General features: G+C 34.5%; 1 protein-coding gene across 1 annotated transcript; it reads right to left on the bottom strand.

Moving 5' to 3' along the window:
* Positions 1 to 13,512: 13,512 nt before the first annotated feature.
* Positions 13,513 to 16,500, bottom strand: LOC18594653 (LOB domain-containing protein 4-like). Its single transcript, XM_007022278.3, has 2 exons — positions 15,976 to 16,500; positions 13,513 to 14,027 (listed from the first exon to the last, which is right to left on the bottom strand). Exons 1-2 carry the CDS (start codon positions 16,150 to 16,152, stop codon positions 13,689 to 13,691), a joined length of 516 nt encoding a protein of 171 aa, XP_007022340.3. The 5' UTR covers positions 16,153 to 16,500; the 3' UTR covers positions 13,513 to 13,688.
* Between the last annotated feature and the right edge of the window lie 763 nt (positions 16,501 to 17,263).

Below are 17,263 nucleotides of genomic sequence, written 5' to 3'. Positions count from 1 at the left end.
AAATACTTTTATTGTCACGACCCGGTAAAAAAAGATTGATGGCAACTCCCAAATACTTTTATTGTCACGACCCGGAACCTTCATCAGGCCCATGACAATCGTCGCGACGTCCCCGATTGACACTCATTATCTGGAATGCCAACCGAAACCCCGCAAGGCTTACATATCAGTTTCTTTCCTTTCCTGTGAGCAATCATTGTTAAATATCGAGTTTTTAGAGAATATACACTATTTTAGATAAAAAACAATCAAAATAAAATTTTCGCCACACAGGGGTATTTTGGTCATTTTTCCTCAAAAATTTTGAAACTGGCTAAAATGTAATATACAAGTACAAAACACATAATTCATATTCAAAATGAGTTTAAAAGTCTAAAATCTTCATTTAAAACGAAATTACGGTTATTTGAATATAATAAAAAAATAAAAGAAATATTAAGGGAAATATTCTATTTTCTTATAAAACAATATTTATAGAGTTATACGTGAATAATTTTTATAACGTAAAAGCTAAATAAATTTATACATACTGAAATACAGTAAGCCAAAATATTTAATTTAATTTACAATAACAAGAGGGCCCCCGAATAAACAAAAGTAAAGAGGACTGTGAACCTACGGTTTGAAAATGTAGATCCAATGGTAGTCTTCGATGAGATCAACTATCTACAGTCTATACTGAACCTGAAATTGGTGGAAAGGAGGGTGGTGAGATTATAAAATCCCAATGAGTAAACAGACATTATCATAAATATCTAAAGGCGAGTAAAATGGAGGCAAGTTTAAACAACAAATTTCAACCCATTTCATAATATTTTTAATTTATTTCTTAAACCATAAAATATTTGTAGTTTACCAAAACAGTTGTTAAGGCTTATATCTTTTATTAAAACAAGGCTCAAGCCAAAACTAATCCTCGGGGATACCTTGGCTGAGGCATCTAACCGAGTCCGCCAAGGGTGTTAAAATATTCACACGTGAAACACATTTTATTTTTAAAACAAGCCGTCCCTTGGCGTTGGTCGAGTTACACATTCACGTGGGGGTTCGACGTGAAGTGAGCTCTAATACTACCCCGAGAGTTACCCTCCTCGCCTCTACAACCGGAATAACTATATATCTGGGTTTACCGTGCCCCTCTAATAGGCAGTCCACGGAAACCCGTCACTACAGTGACTAACCCACCAATTTTAATCAAATTTCGACAGTATAACGTGGCTTTTATTTATTTATCCAGCTTGCATAGTAAAAACAACTTACATAAATTTTCCAATGCACTCACAAAATATAGCCACATATACTCATTTCTCATAAACCATTCCTAGGAAAATATATATTTTTCAAGTCAATTTGTAGCCTCCAATTACTCAATTTCATAATCAATACAATATATTTTTATTTGTCACATTTATTCCTAAAACATCAAAAATCCCGTTTTAATCTCGTTTTTATTTCAAAAAATACATAAAGGGCATTTAAAAATAAACTCCAGATAATTTACAATAATAATAAGTTTACTCACAGTTTATACAAACTAAAAGCTTTCTAAGCGCCCCGATCACTACTCGTTGGGTACGACTTCCTTGCCTTTTTCGAAAGGCTCTCCTCCTAGACACATTGCAAAAATTTACACAATTCATCACATTAATGCTAAATCACTATATATTTTACTTAAATCCTATACTAATGCATGGTATGAAATGCAATAGCCAAAAATGGCTTAAACACGGTATTAACTTATTTTTGACACTTTACCCGATAAATTGCTAACGCGCTCCATTTTAGCTCTAAATTGTCCCATTTTCTCTCCAACATTTCTAACCATTAATTATCAGCCAATATCCCTCTAAAATCACCAAAATCAGCTCACTCTCTTTCTTGGAAAATTCGGCCAAAAATGGGACATTAACTCGGTTAATTTTTTACTTTGTTTTTCTATCACGTTTAATCGTTTTTCATCATTTTCTCTTCATTTCCTTTAGAATAAAATCAATTCATCATCATTGTACAGCATTGAGCATCCAGCCAAGAGTGGGTATTGTGAAAATTTCATGCTTTCTTGCCCAATTTAATTTCTATACACATTTAACTAACTAAAACTATCAATTTAACTAAAAATCAAAACCTAAAAATTCCAAAATTTCCCCCCTTGAATTTCGGCCAGCTCATGGTGTCACTCTTTGATCTCTCTCCTCAAGCATGCCTAATGGAAATAAAGGCATAGGAAAGGTAGAAATTAAGTTAAAATCGAAAAATCTTACCGTTAGACACGTAAACGGACAAAATTCGCGATTTCCCCTTTGAATTTTCTTGTTTCTCTTTGGTTTTTCTTTTTTAATTCCTTTCCTCTCTATTTCCTCTCTTGTTCTTCCTTATGGCCGGCCAGCACTTAAAATGGGGTTTAAATGGGCTGCCTTTTCATTAAAATAATATTATATCATTAAAAAAAATGCCACGTGTCATTTTCCCATTGGCCCATTTTTAAAATTTCATCCATTTGTTTCCAAATTTTCACTGTACACTTGTCCCATATATTCATAGCTTAGATAAAATTCTCAGACTTATTCAAAGTTTCGGTGGAGTAATTTTTGAAATTTACACTTTTGCCCCCGTAAAAGTGAAAAATTACATTTTTGCCAAAAAAATTGAAAAATTACCCATAGACATATTTTTCATCCCTTATACTCATACCATTCTCCAATTTGTCAAATTTGATCTAAATTCTCTCAAAATCTCAAATTTTATCCTCGGGTGGCAAAATTACGATTTTTGCCCCTACAGTCCAGAAATCACCAGAATTAAACTTTTTCACTTCCTATCATTAAATTATACTCCAAATAGTTAATCTTGGTCAAAAATTTCACTCCATGATCAAATTATTATCTTAGGTGGCAAAATGACGATTTTTGCCCCTGAACATCAAAATTTTCGATTTTACCCCAAATGAACCCTCGAACTCCGAACAATCATTTTTAGTCATTCCTTGACTATAAAATATTAAATTTCATCCTACAATTCCTATTTGAACTAGTTCGAGGTTAAATCAATTTAAGTGTACCGTTAGGTACAATATCGGGTTTCGTCTATTTTTAGGTGCTTTTTAAGCGTAATAACATGCTACTCAGTGCATGTATGTCATGACATGTGTTTATAGGGTCAGGTTTTACATTTATTTTCACCCACGTCTAGCGGACGGGTTCTCAGACCCGCACGTTACGACAAAAGTATAAATCATAAACAATACTCAAATGAACTTAACATGCAACATATCATAAACATAGCAATCATAAGCATTCCACTAACATTAAACTCACATATTGTGATGGTTTGACCCCCATTAACCTTGGACTAACAATGTACATCCCCATTGTACTTTGGGCATTGATGATGCATCATAGGAATAAAGTCGTCATTTGCACACAGTGACAATGGAATCATTCACACTCATTGAGTTCTTATACTTATAGTATGTGGTATGTGGAATGTCCTTCACATACATTCTTACTTATCTTATAAGGTATATGGAATTTACATCATATACACACCTCATGGTATTCCTCATGCCTACTCTTATTTTTTTTCATGTAGTATGTAAAACATACATTATATACATAATCTCATGACATTCATCATACTTTCTCAATCATCTCACATAGTATATAGAATATACATTATATACATAAACATATCAATCTTAGATGGAAAAACATTATTCAATCCATCATGCATCACATGCTTCAACATAGCAAGCATTCACATCATAATGTTCATACATTAATATAAATGATTTCTCATACCCACACTAGTTCGAAGGTTAGAGTAATCCAGTGTTACAAACAATAAGGTGCTTGTCATTTCTTGTAGAAAACTAATACATAATAACATATTTATATATAGTACATTGAAAACTATTTTCGAAACGTTTTTCAAATCCACAATCTCATTTTTTCATTTCACCAATATTTGAAGAAAATCATATTCATCAATAAACCTCAAATCATGCTTCAACTTTACATTTCAAAATAGTTTTGTAAGTAGTGTATCCACTTACCTCGATTGAAGACCCAATCTGTCAAACCCTATTCTATAAAATAATTACGACGTCATTTACATGCTCAATAGAATGTTTGCATGTTTAGGAAGTTCGAGGAATCGTTAAAAGATGATATTGCCCCCTGATGGTACCATTAAGTTGATTAAGCCTCGAACTAGTTCAAATAGGAATTTTGAGATGAAATTAAGAGTTTCACAGTTCAGGGATGACTCAAAATGGTAATTCGGAGTTCGATGATCAATTCGGAGTCAAATCGAAATTTTCACTATCTAGGGGCAAAATGGTCATTTGCCACTTGGGGACAAAATGAAAAATTTTAGAAAAGATTTTTTTTTGGCCCCATTTAACTTATTGGAGTATGATTTGAGTATTGGAGTATAATTTGAGGGTTTGGCAGTGAAAAAGTTTAATTTCAGTGATTTTTGGAATGTATGGGCAAAATCTTAATTTTTCCACCCACGAACAAAATTTGAGATTTTGAGAGAATTTAGATCACATTTGACAAATTGGAGAATGGTATGAGTATAAGGGATGAAAAATATGTCAATGGGCAATTTTTCAGTTTTTGGGGCAAAAATGTAATTTTTGACTTTACGGGGGTAAAAGTGTAAATTTTAAAAATTACTCCACCAAGACTTTGGATAAGTCTGAGAATTTTATCTAAGCTATGGATATGTGGGACAAGTGTATGGTGAAAATTTGAAAACAAATGGATGGCTAGAATTTAAGAAATTAATAAAAAAAAAATATTATATTATTTTAGCCTTTAAAAAGGTCAAAATTTCCAGAATTCTCATCTTCTTCAAGCTGGCCAAACCAGGAGAAAAAAGGGGGAAAAGAAATAAGAACCCTAGCTGAAAAGTTTGGGGAAAATCAAGAGAAATCAAGAAATCAAGCATTAAAAAGGTAAATTTCATTGATTTTCCTTGTGATTTTCACTACCCAAGCATGTTTTTTCTCATTTCCATGCAAAATTAGAAAGTGGGTATGGACACCCATGCTGGCCAAACCTCCATGGATGAGTTTTGAGCTTGAGTTTTGGTTGATTTTAGTTAGGTTATATTGAAATATAGCAAAAATAAGCTAGAGAAATAATTTTCTCCCATTGAAACCCATTATGCTGAATTTTTTAGGGGAATATTGGCTACTGATCTTGACGTTTATTTGAGGAATTATGATGAATAATGATGAATTATGAACCTAGAAAAATAATGGGAATTTTCAGAGCAAAAATATGAATTTTTACCCACTAGGGGTATTTTCGTAATTTACTATCGAGACTGATAATTTGCACCAGACTGAGGGACTTTAAGTCAATTTGGGTGCAATTGAGGTATAGAAACTGAAAAAAATTAATTTTGAGTTTAAACAGACGCGTATATCGATTTATCGGATAAAAAATCGAAATAGGCTAACATCTCGTTTAGGCAAAATTTAGACATTTTGCACTTCATATCATGCATTAGTAGTATAAATTAGTTTATTTTGGTTTAGTACCAAAGTAGTAAACCTCTTAATTGTGCAATTTGTCAAGGTGGCGAATCCTCTAGCAAGGGCAAAGAAATTGCACCCGAGGAGTAATAGTTGGAGTACCCGAATTTAGTTTTCGAACTGTGAGTAAACTTATTATCGTCTTAATTATCTAGAGTAGTTTTATACAATTGTGTGATTTTATGGAAAATGGGTTTAAATGGTAAATTGCTATGTTTTAAGAGAAATTGTGATTTATTAAAATGATTTTATAAATTTTCTGGAAAATCGAATACTGATTTTGAAAATAGAGTAATTGGAGACTGCCTGCTTGTGTTGTAAATTTATGGTTTTAAATTGAATGGCTTATGACAATAAATGAGCATGAATGGCTAAACTGATTTTGGTGTTAGAATTGTTTGTACTGTGTATTTAGCCTTGAGAGGCTAGGTTGCGATAAATTGCCATGTCATTCAAAAAAAGATTTTATAAATCAGGTGGTAGATAAAAGATTAGCTACTGCAGTGGTGGGGGGTTCCGTGGGCCAGCCTATTAGAGGGGCACGGTAAACTCCTTTATATTCTCACCTCGGTCATAGAGGCGCGTAGGGTATCTCCTAAGGTGGGCTTTTTTAGTGCACTTCACATGGACCACCGCGTGAGAGTGAGACTCAGCCAACGTCAAGGAACGACTATGTTTCAAAATAAAAATATGATTTATGCGAAATATGAATTTTTAACAATCTTGGTGAGCTCGGTTGGATACCCCTGGTCCAGGTGTCATCGAGTACAGGATTTGGCATGAGCCAAGTTTTGAGTAATTCACGAGCCATATTGATTATTTGGTTGAAATGAATATTTGTGAATTGAAAAATTTACTGAAGTTAATTATTTTTAATTGTCTCCATTTACTCGCCTTTAGATAGTTTAGATGGTGTCTGTTTACTCACTGAGATTTTATAATCTCACCACCCTCAATTCCCCACATTTCAGGTTCGGGATAGCCGGTAGATAGCCGATTGCATCAAGGACTTCAGTTAGCCTTGCATTGTCAAAATTATAGGTTCACAGATTCGCATCTTATTGGTTAGTTGGGGGCCCACGTGTCATTGTAAAAGTAATTTTATACTTTAGTTATTTGATTTAAAATATTTATGAACATATTTATCTTTTACACCATGTTTTTGGCGAGTTTCGGTATTATCGAAGAAAAATGACGAAAATGCCCTTGTGAGTCAGAAAATAATATTTTATTGTTTTGATTTGGAAACGACTTATGATTTCTTGAAATGCAAGATTTAATAACTGTCGCTCACCGGGGAGATGCGGAAGCTAATGCTAAGCCTTGCGGGGTTCCGATCGGCATTCGGGGTAATGAGTGCCTATCGGAACGTCGCGACGGTTGTCAAGGGCCCGATGGGAGTTCTGGGTCGTGACACAATCATAGCATTTCTCTGTCGATTTTCTCTGAGTTCCCAATTGTTTCTAACACACAATAATCATAGCAATCAACTTCTAGACTAACAATCTTGGTATAATCATTCTAAGAACTTTCGAAGGTTATTTTGATTAAGTTTATTTTCTCTCACTAAACCCTTTCTAAAATTCATAAATCCACTAGTTTTACCTTAGATGAGCTTAGATAGCTTTAAAAATCTCAAAAACCTTAGCTTTGATGTTTTAACAAATTTTCTAGGCATATAAACATAAATTTCAGAATCAAGAAAATGGGCTTTAAAGGTTCTAAAGCACAAAAATGACATTTTTATCATTAAATCTCAAAATTAAGATCACAACCATTGAAAGTAAAGATTTTTGACAAAAAAAATAAGTTGAAAGGGTTTAGGAAAGGGTTTACCTTGGCAACAACGATTAAGGGTTGAGAAACCCTCGGTTATTGTGATATATTTAAAGTTTGAGAAGTGAAAATACGCGTTTACCCCTTTTATTTTTGAGAAAATGATGTCATTAATTGATAGATCGAGGCTATCTATCGATAGATGAGCTTCAGAGCCCTTTTTAAAAGCTTTTTGGTTTCTATTTATCAATAGATGGGAGCCATTTATCGATAAATCTGGCTATCTATGGATAGATTTGGTCATCTATCCATAAATGTTCTTCAAGGCTATTTTGAGAAAACCTTTCTAGATTGTATCTATCGATAGATGTTCTTTATCTATCGATAGATAGGCTCCAGTAAATAAAAATAAACCTTAAAAACTTGTCCAATTGGACTCCTTTTAATACCAAACTTATCAAATCATCTTAATCCATCAAAAACTTGAATTTTTTTTCCAAGATTAAAACATAATTTTGAATACTCAAAACACAAAATCATCTTAAAATGTTAAAACATGAAATTTTCTAAGTATAAAACCAAATTTCAAGTATCCAAAACACAAATTTAACTTGCCCATCTAAGGATTTTCTAACTTAGCAGTCTTACATTAAGGTGGGCTTTCATATAATAATTTTTCACTAACCAAAACAAAAAACTCACGTCAAAGCTTACACAAGAATAATGGGTAGATGCTAATCTTGCTAACCAAAACTCTCGCCAAGCAAGTCTCATTTCCAAAAGATATAAAAATATCAAAATCTGTAAAATGATGGAGATTATAGGAATGAGTACAATGATTCAGCAAGTAACTAACATCATTTCAATCGGAATAAGCATGCTGAAAGCATTTTGGCCAAAATCACTAATACACATATAGGTATCAAAATAGAATTTTGGGTAATATTATTTAGAAACATATTATTCCAAAATTTCATTTCAGATAACAAAAGTAACTAAAATTTCACTTTAGATAACAGAATTGTCATAATTCCAAAATTTTTAAATAATAAAACAAAACATAATTTCACAATTACTTTCAGATTTTATTGGCCTCCTATAACATGCTATGATCACATTTAACCCCTATGACATAAGTAAAAATTAGAACCATGAATCTCCCTTACCTCAAGCGTTGTTCAAGCTACTTTGACCCACTAGCCATCTCACTACTTAGTCACCCACAACACAACTTGCACATTAGGTCAGCTTGTAAATTGGTTGCACACTGATCATAACTCATCGTAAATACTCTAATAGTAACTATCACATGATGGTTCTTAAAACTAGCCACTGTGCAGCCTTAAACTCGCCATTTGCTAACCTTAAGCCTAAGTTGACATAAAAATGCCTACCAACAACAGTCAAGGCCACAAAGTGTATACAAAAAGGGTTTATATTGGCAGAATGCCCTTAAGTAGTTACCTTTATATTTATAAGCCAAATAAAAGCCTAGGGTGACTCCTACTCTCTAACGAATGGGAATTTGTCTCTAATGATTTGGCAGTTCAAAATGCTATAGAAGGCTCCCCACAATGTTTTAGTAGATTTACCATTGCAAGTGATCGTTAGGCATAGCATTGCCGACTACGGCACTCGTATGCAAATTTGCGAGTTGTCTCAATCACACACACAGGCTGTCTTGATGATGCACGCAGGTTGCATGCTAATGATGAGCGCAAGTTGTGAGCTAGCCCAATGAGGTGCGGGTTAGCTCACCAATGCACCTAGGTTGTGTGCACGCTTGTTCTACATGTCCACAAGACTCACCACTAAAAGGGGTTTTTCCTATCAACTTTCCCTCACACTTATGCACTTTTATGGCATACTAAGCTTCATATGACTCCCTGAATTATGAGCTGTGACAAATGAGCCATCATATTTCTTTTGATTTAACACTAGGGCATTAAAAGTTGACTTGGATAACCTTATAAATTGAGCATCTATAAACTCTTTAAGTTGTTTCCTCAACTTTAACAACTTGGGGCGGGGGGGGGGGGGGGGAGGGAAAAGGCATCCAATATAGTGCCCTTGAGAGTGGTTAAGCTGCTAGCACTAGCTCAATGTGGTGATCCACCTCGTAGGTTAGTGGCAATTGGTTAAGCAACTTGGCATGCATCATGTCTTGATACTCATTTGACACTCAAGCACCTTAGTTAAAGCTTTAATCACAGCCCCCAAAGTCTTATCTAGGCTTAATGGTGCAATAAAGGTCTCTTCCACTTTACACACCTTTATGGCCAACTACATGGCATACAATAACTTGGCCTCCTATGCATGACAAGCATTACACACTATTTTTGAGGTTTTAGTATACATATGCAATTAGCATGCGAAACCAAAAACATAAATCCTATTCAAGAATTTAAGACCCATGACCAAATCATATGTAATCCATGCAGAACCAACAACATGAATCTCATTCAAGAATTTAAGACCCATGATTAAATTATTTATAATCCATGTAGAACAAAAAATATATCTATCTTATGCCACTCACCTAGCTACATCTTGACACCTATTGTAATGCCCTTAGAGCGCACTTGTTGAGAGTTCACTGTCTTCATCCAAGCCTCACTCAACTTTGCCTTGTGTCCTAATCTCTCAATAACCTACTTATACACAAACAAGTCTCATGCACCAATATCACCATAGCCTTAATGTGTTGGCCCTCCATTACTAAATTTGTGTACATGAGCTCTTTGGCTCAACTGTCAGTCTTCTTTATTACTCTCAATAGCCTTTACCCTAGTTTGGTAGTTTCACTCTAATACGGCTCCTCTTATGAGGTAACTGCCATTAGCTTAGCCTTTTTATGGCAGTCCTTAACCCAGAGTAGGTTAGCACATAAAAAGCAATTCTCAGACTTGCCTTTTTTGTTCCAAGTCGACTTTCCTTTCCATTTGGCTCGTAGCTTGCAATCATTATCGCCTTTTTCTTTAGGTTGCTTACCCTTGTCCACCCAACCTTTCCTTTTCTCTTTAGGCTTTAAAGATGGGGTTCTGTTATCTACCCTATAATACACGAACATGCTCTATGCCACAACTATAAACTCAAGTGAAATCTTGGACGCCTCTCATTTGTAACTCTTGTTTTCCAATGGCTTTAAGCTATCCATAAAGGCAATAGGTGCTTTCTTCTCACTGAGTTCACCCACTTGTAATGCTTGTTCATAAAACTCTTTCACATACTAAAGCATTTCACCTTGCTGAACTAGCCTATGCAACTTACCTCATGCCTCATCCTTCGTAAACTCTAGGTAGAACTACTAATGTAACTCACGTTAGAAATTGGTTTACATATGCACTAGGTCTCCCCTGAGCTTCTTATCACACCATCTTCTCCAACAAAGCAGTCATATGTCACCAAGATACACAGATGGTGTAGTGATTTGACAATCATTCATCATAACACCCATGGCCTTGAAGTATTGTTCTGGCCTCTAGGGGAAGTTATCAATCTTATTGGGATCTTTTTACTTTGAAACCCCTTCAACTTAGGTTCCTCAAGTTGTTCTTCAAGTTGTGTTACAACTTCACTATTACCTCTAACCCTTGAGGAATTGAACTCCACCCTTAATTAATCTAACTCACACGTTAGGACTTCCACAAGACTCTCAAATTAAGAGTTTTGCTCAATTATTATTTCAAGGGCCTCTTTCACTATCTCCTAAACCTCACCTTTGAGCTCCTCACCCCTTGCATTGAGCTTCTTTATGTGCTTATTGTGCACATCAAATCTGTACCTCATCTCATCAACTGCCAACTCTACTCTAGATAGCTTCCCATTAAGGGCAATCACAAGGTCCTAAGAGCTAGACTTGGCCCTTTTCCTGAATCCCCTTGTTTCCTTTACCTCAAGCGTAAGTTCAAGGATCCACTAGCCATCTTTTTACTCAAATTGCATGCTAGCATGGCTCGCAAACTAACTCACCCCAACTAATCGCAAACTGCTCTAATACCAACTGTCACATGGTTGTTTTCTAAACCTCCCGACATATGACCTTAGACTCTCTGTCAACCAGTTTTGAGCCTAAGTCAACCTACCAAAACTACTCAAGGCCACAAAGATCCTTGAAAGCATGACAATAATGCAATATGAATGCAAGCACATAAGGCACAACCCTTTAAGCACACAAGCAAGCACACATGCTAAAGCAACTAAATGTGTGTAAAAGAGTTTGATAAAGTAAAGCTTCTTTCATTAATGAATGAACCACTATTTATACAAGTGCGTATAAAGGGGGTTTTTATAAGCAAAGTGCCCTTAAAGTAGCGACCCCTATATTTACAAGTGTTTTTGGAACCTAAGGGTGGCACCTTATCTCTAATAGTCAAAATATTATGTCTAATAGCCAAAATATTGTGTTTAATAATTAGCTGGGTTCAAATGCTACAAGAGCCTCGCTATAGTGTTTTGACGATTTTGCCCTTCATATGGATCGTTAAGCTATAGTGTTCACTAGTTTAGTTACCAACTAAGGCTATAGGTAAGGTTGTGAACTGGCTTAATGGTGTGCGTAGTCTGCCTACCGATGTTATGTGTAAGAAAATAAAATAGCCAAATAAGTGTCTACTTCAGAATTTTCTCTTATGCCAAGCTCTTCGCATGATTTATCTTCTATCAATGTCCAAGTTCCATGCTTTCGATTGATTCTAGCAAGGTTATGCATGACCTTTGGATGAGTTGACTTCTTTTCCTTTCAAGCAAAGAGCTTCTAGTAATGTAGCTTACCTCAAAAACAAAAGTTGATCCAAATCTCGACAAAAGTTTTACCTTGGTCATATTTTCTTTCATTTAAATAATGAAAGGCAACAAGTAAACTGTTAACAAGGAATCTCTTTTGTCATAAAAACTAATCAATTCTACAACTGATGGAACGACTTCATCAAAAAAAACAACCATGAATAGGAAAGGCACCCAATTTATGCAAATCCCATAATGTGAGGGAAGCTTTTCCAAAAGTAATATAAAGAGTGTTCATGGCTGGGCATCAACCTTCATAAAATGCTTAAATGAAATCTTTCTTTTGATCATAAGTATATAAAGATGCATAAATAGCATCTTCAATCTTCACATCACGCAAGAACTTCTCATAATGAAACATTAAATCTCCAGCCCATTCCCAATATTTGGAGATACAAATAATTCCCAAAAATCTTGTTTGAAATTCCCTAATAAACTTCACTAGAAATTATGCGACTTCCCAAGACGACAAATCTTTATTGGCTTGAGGTTTTAGAGGATTTGTGGATGTATATTATCTTTGTGAGATTAAAGACATGTAAAAGGAGAGTTTCCATAACAAAGTGTCAGTTCAAAGTGGAGTAATTCTCAATTGACCTAGTGGTACTCCAACGAATTTCTGAATCTAGTAAGAATTAATGTTGTTGAAAATTTGAAGGTAACAGGTGCAAATCTTGGGTTAATAGGAATAAAGCACGTTGAATACCCTAGAGATTTCTCACTTCTTTAAAGGTATTAACTTTTTTGATGATGTTAAACTCTTACTCATGGTGAGTAGTATGCAATTTTAGGATGGTGTGACATATCCCAAAAATATATATGTGGAGTGTAATATTAATTTGCCAAGAAAACCACACATGGCAATATGGTGATGACGAGAAGAGTATAATGGTTTCATTTGTAGGAGATTGGTAGACGGAAATAAAAGATCTTAATGTTGTCGATTGTGGTATTTAGATGCATATGCAAGTGAGAGGTGATTCCTAGATCAAGGTTCCTCTCTAAAATCAATAAGGGCAAAGGGAACTTGATCATGTTGTGCGAATCAAGTGGAGTCGATACTAATTCGACTATGTGTAGCTGGGATTTCTTCAAGGTCAATGTTTTGGTAGATATTGTGTCAAGGTCGACTTTGCTAGATATTTATAATAGATTTTTCTTTTTCATCAATGGATATAGGCAATGTATGTTGAACCACGTTAATTGTAGTGTTAAGTTTTTTTTTTTTTTTGTGATTTATTTGTGTGTTGATCTCAATATTAAATACATTTATACTTGAAAATGTTGACAAAAAAAGAAAAAAAAAACACAATAAGAGAAACATAGTTATTAATTAATTTGTACCATGAGGAAATACACTAGTGACATTATAAGTCCTAATTATAGATATTTACAATATGTTAATATGGTCATAATCATCACCATCATTGTAATCAAGTCCATCTGAGTCAGGTAGAACTGTGGTATAGAAATATATATGTAAGGAAAAAGTAGTAAAAAGAGGCAGACATAAAACAAGCCCATTTAAAACCAAAAAGAGAGAGAGAGACTCATGCAAGCAAGCAAGCAAGCATAATCCAAGCTAGTATGACCATAAAGACTCTGCCATATTAGCCTGATCAACCATGTCTACGCAAAAAAGGGACTTGGCCTGGGAAGGCATGAACTTGGAAGAGGCAGCTGCTGCAGGTGTCAAGTTCTCAGGGGAGCTGGTTCCTGCGTTAGAGGTTGAAACGAATTGGCGCATTCTCATGTGAACAACCTCGGCTTGCGCAAGTGCCAATTGGGTTTGGAGAGAATCAATCTGTTGCTGCAATGATGAAATGGCTCCAACACATCCGTACACCGGGTCACGAACCCTGGCGTTTGCTTCATACACCATTGAACTCACTGCATCACTTCGTTGGTGCTCTGGCAATTCCTGCAAATTGTTTTCACAATTGTTCGTCAGTCATCATTGCAGGTTCTTTTTCTTTCCTTTATTGGATCTTGAGTGGATTTTCCACTTGGGTCAGTTCCTTTTCGTGGAAGGAGGGGATATTGCATGATTTTCAAAGAATTAGTAATAAATTAAATAGGCTTTGAACTTTTTAAAGATGTCACAGTACTGTAGGTTGGCACGTTTTTGCCTTCTTTTTTGGTCAAAAAGTTACTTATTTGAGAATATAATAAAAGTTGTTGCCGCTGTGGTTAAATCTATATCATCGTATCTTACTTTCATGTTTCCAATTGTGCAATGGATGTTGAGTGTTCACGCGAAGGAACAGCTTCGAAGCCTCTAGATTCTTATTTAGTTAACTTCAATGGTGCACATGAAATAATATTTAGGGATAATAATTTGATATAAAGCGATAATAAATTCTAACTTTGTTTGCTTACATCAATATATCAAATCTTTTTACGACCTAATGTGATACCTATCACTATCAATGTAACCCAATGTTGTTAAAGCATGAAGCATGAGTGATCCATCCATAAACTTTCTATTCTTAAAGAATAATAATAATATCTGGAAGATAATTTCATGACCAAAGAGCTTTGGTTGCGTTACAAATCTAAAAGCTTGTAAGTGGTCATAAAGTTGAAGCTAAGCACTACAGTAATTAGCTTTAATTAAACCTGTTCAGATGTAAATTAGCTTCCTGAAAAGTTAAAGGCAAGTTATAATTATTTGAAAGTAATTATTCCTTTTCATTTGCTAAGGAATCCTTTGATAAAGCATATATTATACTACTGTGTAGGAGAACAAGAATCACAGTCAACCGTGAAGACTTGATCAACTGTAATTAACCACCATTATAACAGACAAAAAAGTTGAACAAAGAGGCAGAGGACTACTTTTCTTGCTTTTTTTGTTTACCTTTTTCTACAAGATAAGTGACTTCTCCAAGTTTTATTTTCCTCCCTATATAGCAACCTAAAGAAACCCTAGCTACAACTATTTCACAACCCAAGATGAGTTAGGTCTCCCTTAGTAGTGCTGGTTCAAAAAGCAAGAGCTTATCAAAGGGAAGCTAGCCCACAAAATTTAATTTATTGAATGTTCTACATTAATGGTGCAAGCTCAGTCATACTACTTTAACAACTTCACCCTCCAAGATATATAACAAAAAAATTTTGAGTTATTTTCTTAGTTTGACCTCTAAGTTTAATAAATATTAGTATATATATGTAAGTGTTAAGATCTGCACCTCAAATTTAGGTGAAACGGCAATTCTTTTTGTGTATAGTCCCAAGACTTCTACAATTCAGATAGTTACGACATGAAATTTAACACACACTTGTATCATGTGACAAAAACACATTATAAATTATAATGTTAGATAAATAAGCCTAAGAATTTATCTCTTTTCAATATTTATGGTTTCTTCTAAATAGCATAGGGAACCAAGACATCGTTAGAAGAAAACATAAGATCCATTAAAGCTTTTTACGTGTTGTTTCATAGAAAGACCATTCTTCTCAACTACTTTTTTTCAGCAAGAATGAACCACGTATCTTATGCTTCATAAATTTCTTTTTGAAAAGATGAAGATGCTTTTACTTTCTTCTTTGCTTTCCCATTCTTGTTCTCTATCTTTTGGCCCGCTAATAACAGTAGACGAATGCCCCTTTTTTTTCCCCATCATGGTGTTGATGCATGCCTGCAATATTGTGCTAAAAGCCTAAAACAACATCCTCAGGATCAAAATTCCCACTAGATATTCTTATCCTTGACCAAATGTTGGATAACTTTTTTCAGCTGTCTTTTTTTTCTTTAAAGGGTTTTCATTATCCAAAAAAAGAAAAAAAAAAAAAGGAGATATGCCAAGTTATTCAAACAATTTATTTGCAAAAAGAGAGGAATTTGCATAGGTGAAAGAATGAACCTGCAACATCTTGTTAACATTGCTAGCACCGAACACCTTATGGACGCTAGCAAACTTCTGAGGCTCTTCAGCTGGAAAATATGGAGCAAAAACACAGTCTTGCGCACATCTCCTTCTAAGTAGCTTGCACGCCGCGCAAGGCGATAACGTGCCATGTTTCCTGCCATTCTCCTTCATTTCCTCTTCCTCTTCCTTTTCCTTTCCTTCTTCCTGGTCACCCACCAAAGGACTAACCCTAGAAACCTTCCGCAGTAATATTTGCAAGCCTTAGTTCAGGTTTTTATTGTTATGTATAACAATATCTAGTTTTAATCAATGACCAAAAATATACACATTAAAAGTGAACATAAAAAAAAAAAAATAAAGACACTAGTAAGATAGCTAGCTAGCTAGAATTGAGTTCTTGAGCTTAGAATTAAAAATCAGTGGCGCAGAAGTGAAAATGGGAAAGAATAAATATGAAATTAATGAAAGAAAAGGAAATAATTTGTTTAGAGAAAAGAACGGTTGAGAAAGGTGTGAGGAGGGGAGGGGGGGGGGCTTGAAAGGAGAAGGGGTTGGGTGTTTTATAGACAATGTTATGTGACAGCAAATCTTGTGAGGGCCCACAAAAGCAGAGCCCATAGATTTTGTTGGACAAAAACATCGTTTTTGATAAGATCTTTAGGCCCACCTTAATGTGATGCCCTGTCTTATTTCTTGTATTTTTAATCTTCAAGTAATCTTCAAGAGATTATATGGGGGGGGTCTTTTTCTTTCTAATTTTCTAAACTTGATTGTTCATGTCTGGCCAAAAATTAAAACCTTGAGTGATAGTGAAAGCTTTCAGAGTAACCTCCATTAGCTTCCCTTCATTTCTAGCAAATTAATTAGAAAAATATAAAAATATATATAAAAGGTGCCAATGAGACTTCGTCTCCGTGACACGGTGTCAATTAAAAATTATCGACACCACCATTAAGTTAGCAACTTAAAAAGGGTGTCTTCGGTAGAGAATATCTTTAACGGTTAAAAATTAAAATTTGATTTATATTTTTAAATTTAAATATTAAAAATAAAAGATTCGATGATGAGATTTATTATGACATAGGAAAAAGTTATGCCTTCGGTATATATGTAACTCATGCTAAAATTTATGTATAATTAATTAGTGCTAATCTAGGATCAGCCATAACAGGTATTTAGAACATTAAAGTATACTTGATTCTTGATATAAGATTTGATAGTAAAAATAATACTGACTAGATTAAGATCTTCTTCATGTAACTCTCAAATGAATGAAATCTTA

Source organism: Theobroma cacao, chromosome 7 (genome assembly GCF_053813885.1).
Source record: "Theobroma cacao isolate CCN51 chromosome 7, ASM5381388v1, whole genome shotgun sequence".
NCBI lineage: Eukaryota > Viridiplantae > Streptophyta > Magnoliopsida > Malvales > Malvaceae > Theobroma > Theobroma cacao.
Note: the sequence above shows the minus strand (reverse complement) of the source record. Positions and strands in the feature narration are given on the sequence as shown.

Coding starts and splice junctions, on each gene's coding strand:
- LOC18594653 (XM_007022278.3), bottom strand. CDS start 16,152: ATGAAGGAGAATGGCAGGAAACATGGCACGTTATCGCCTTGCGCGGCG. Junction 14,028..15,975: donor ATGTTAACAAGATGTTGCAG/GTTCATTCTTTC, acceptor AACAATTTGCAG/GAATTGCCAGAGCACCAACG.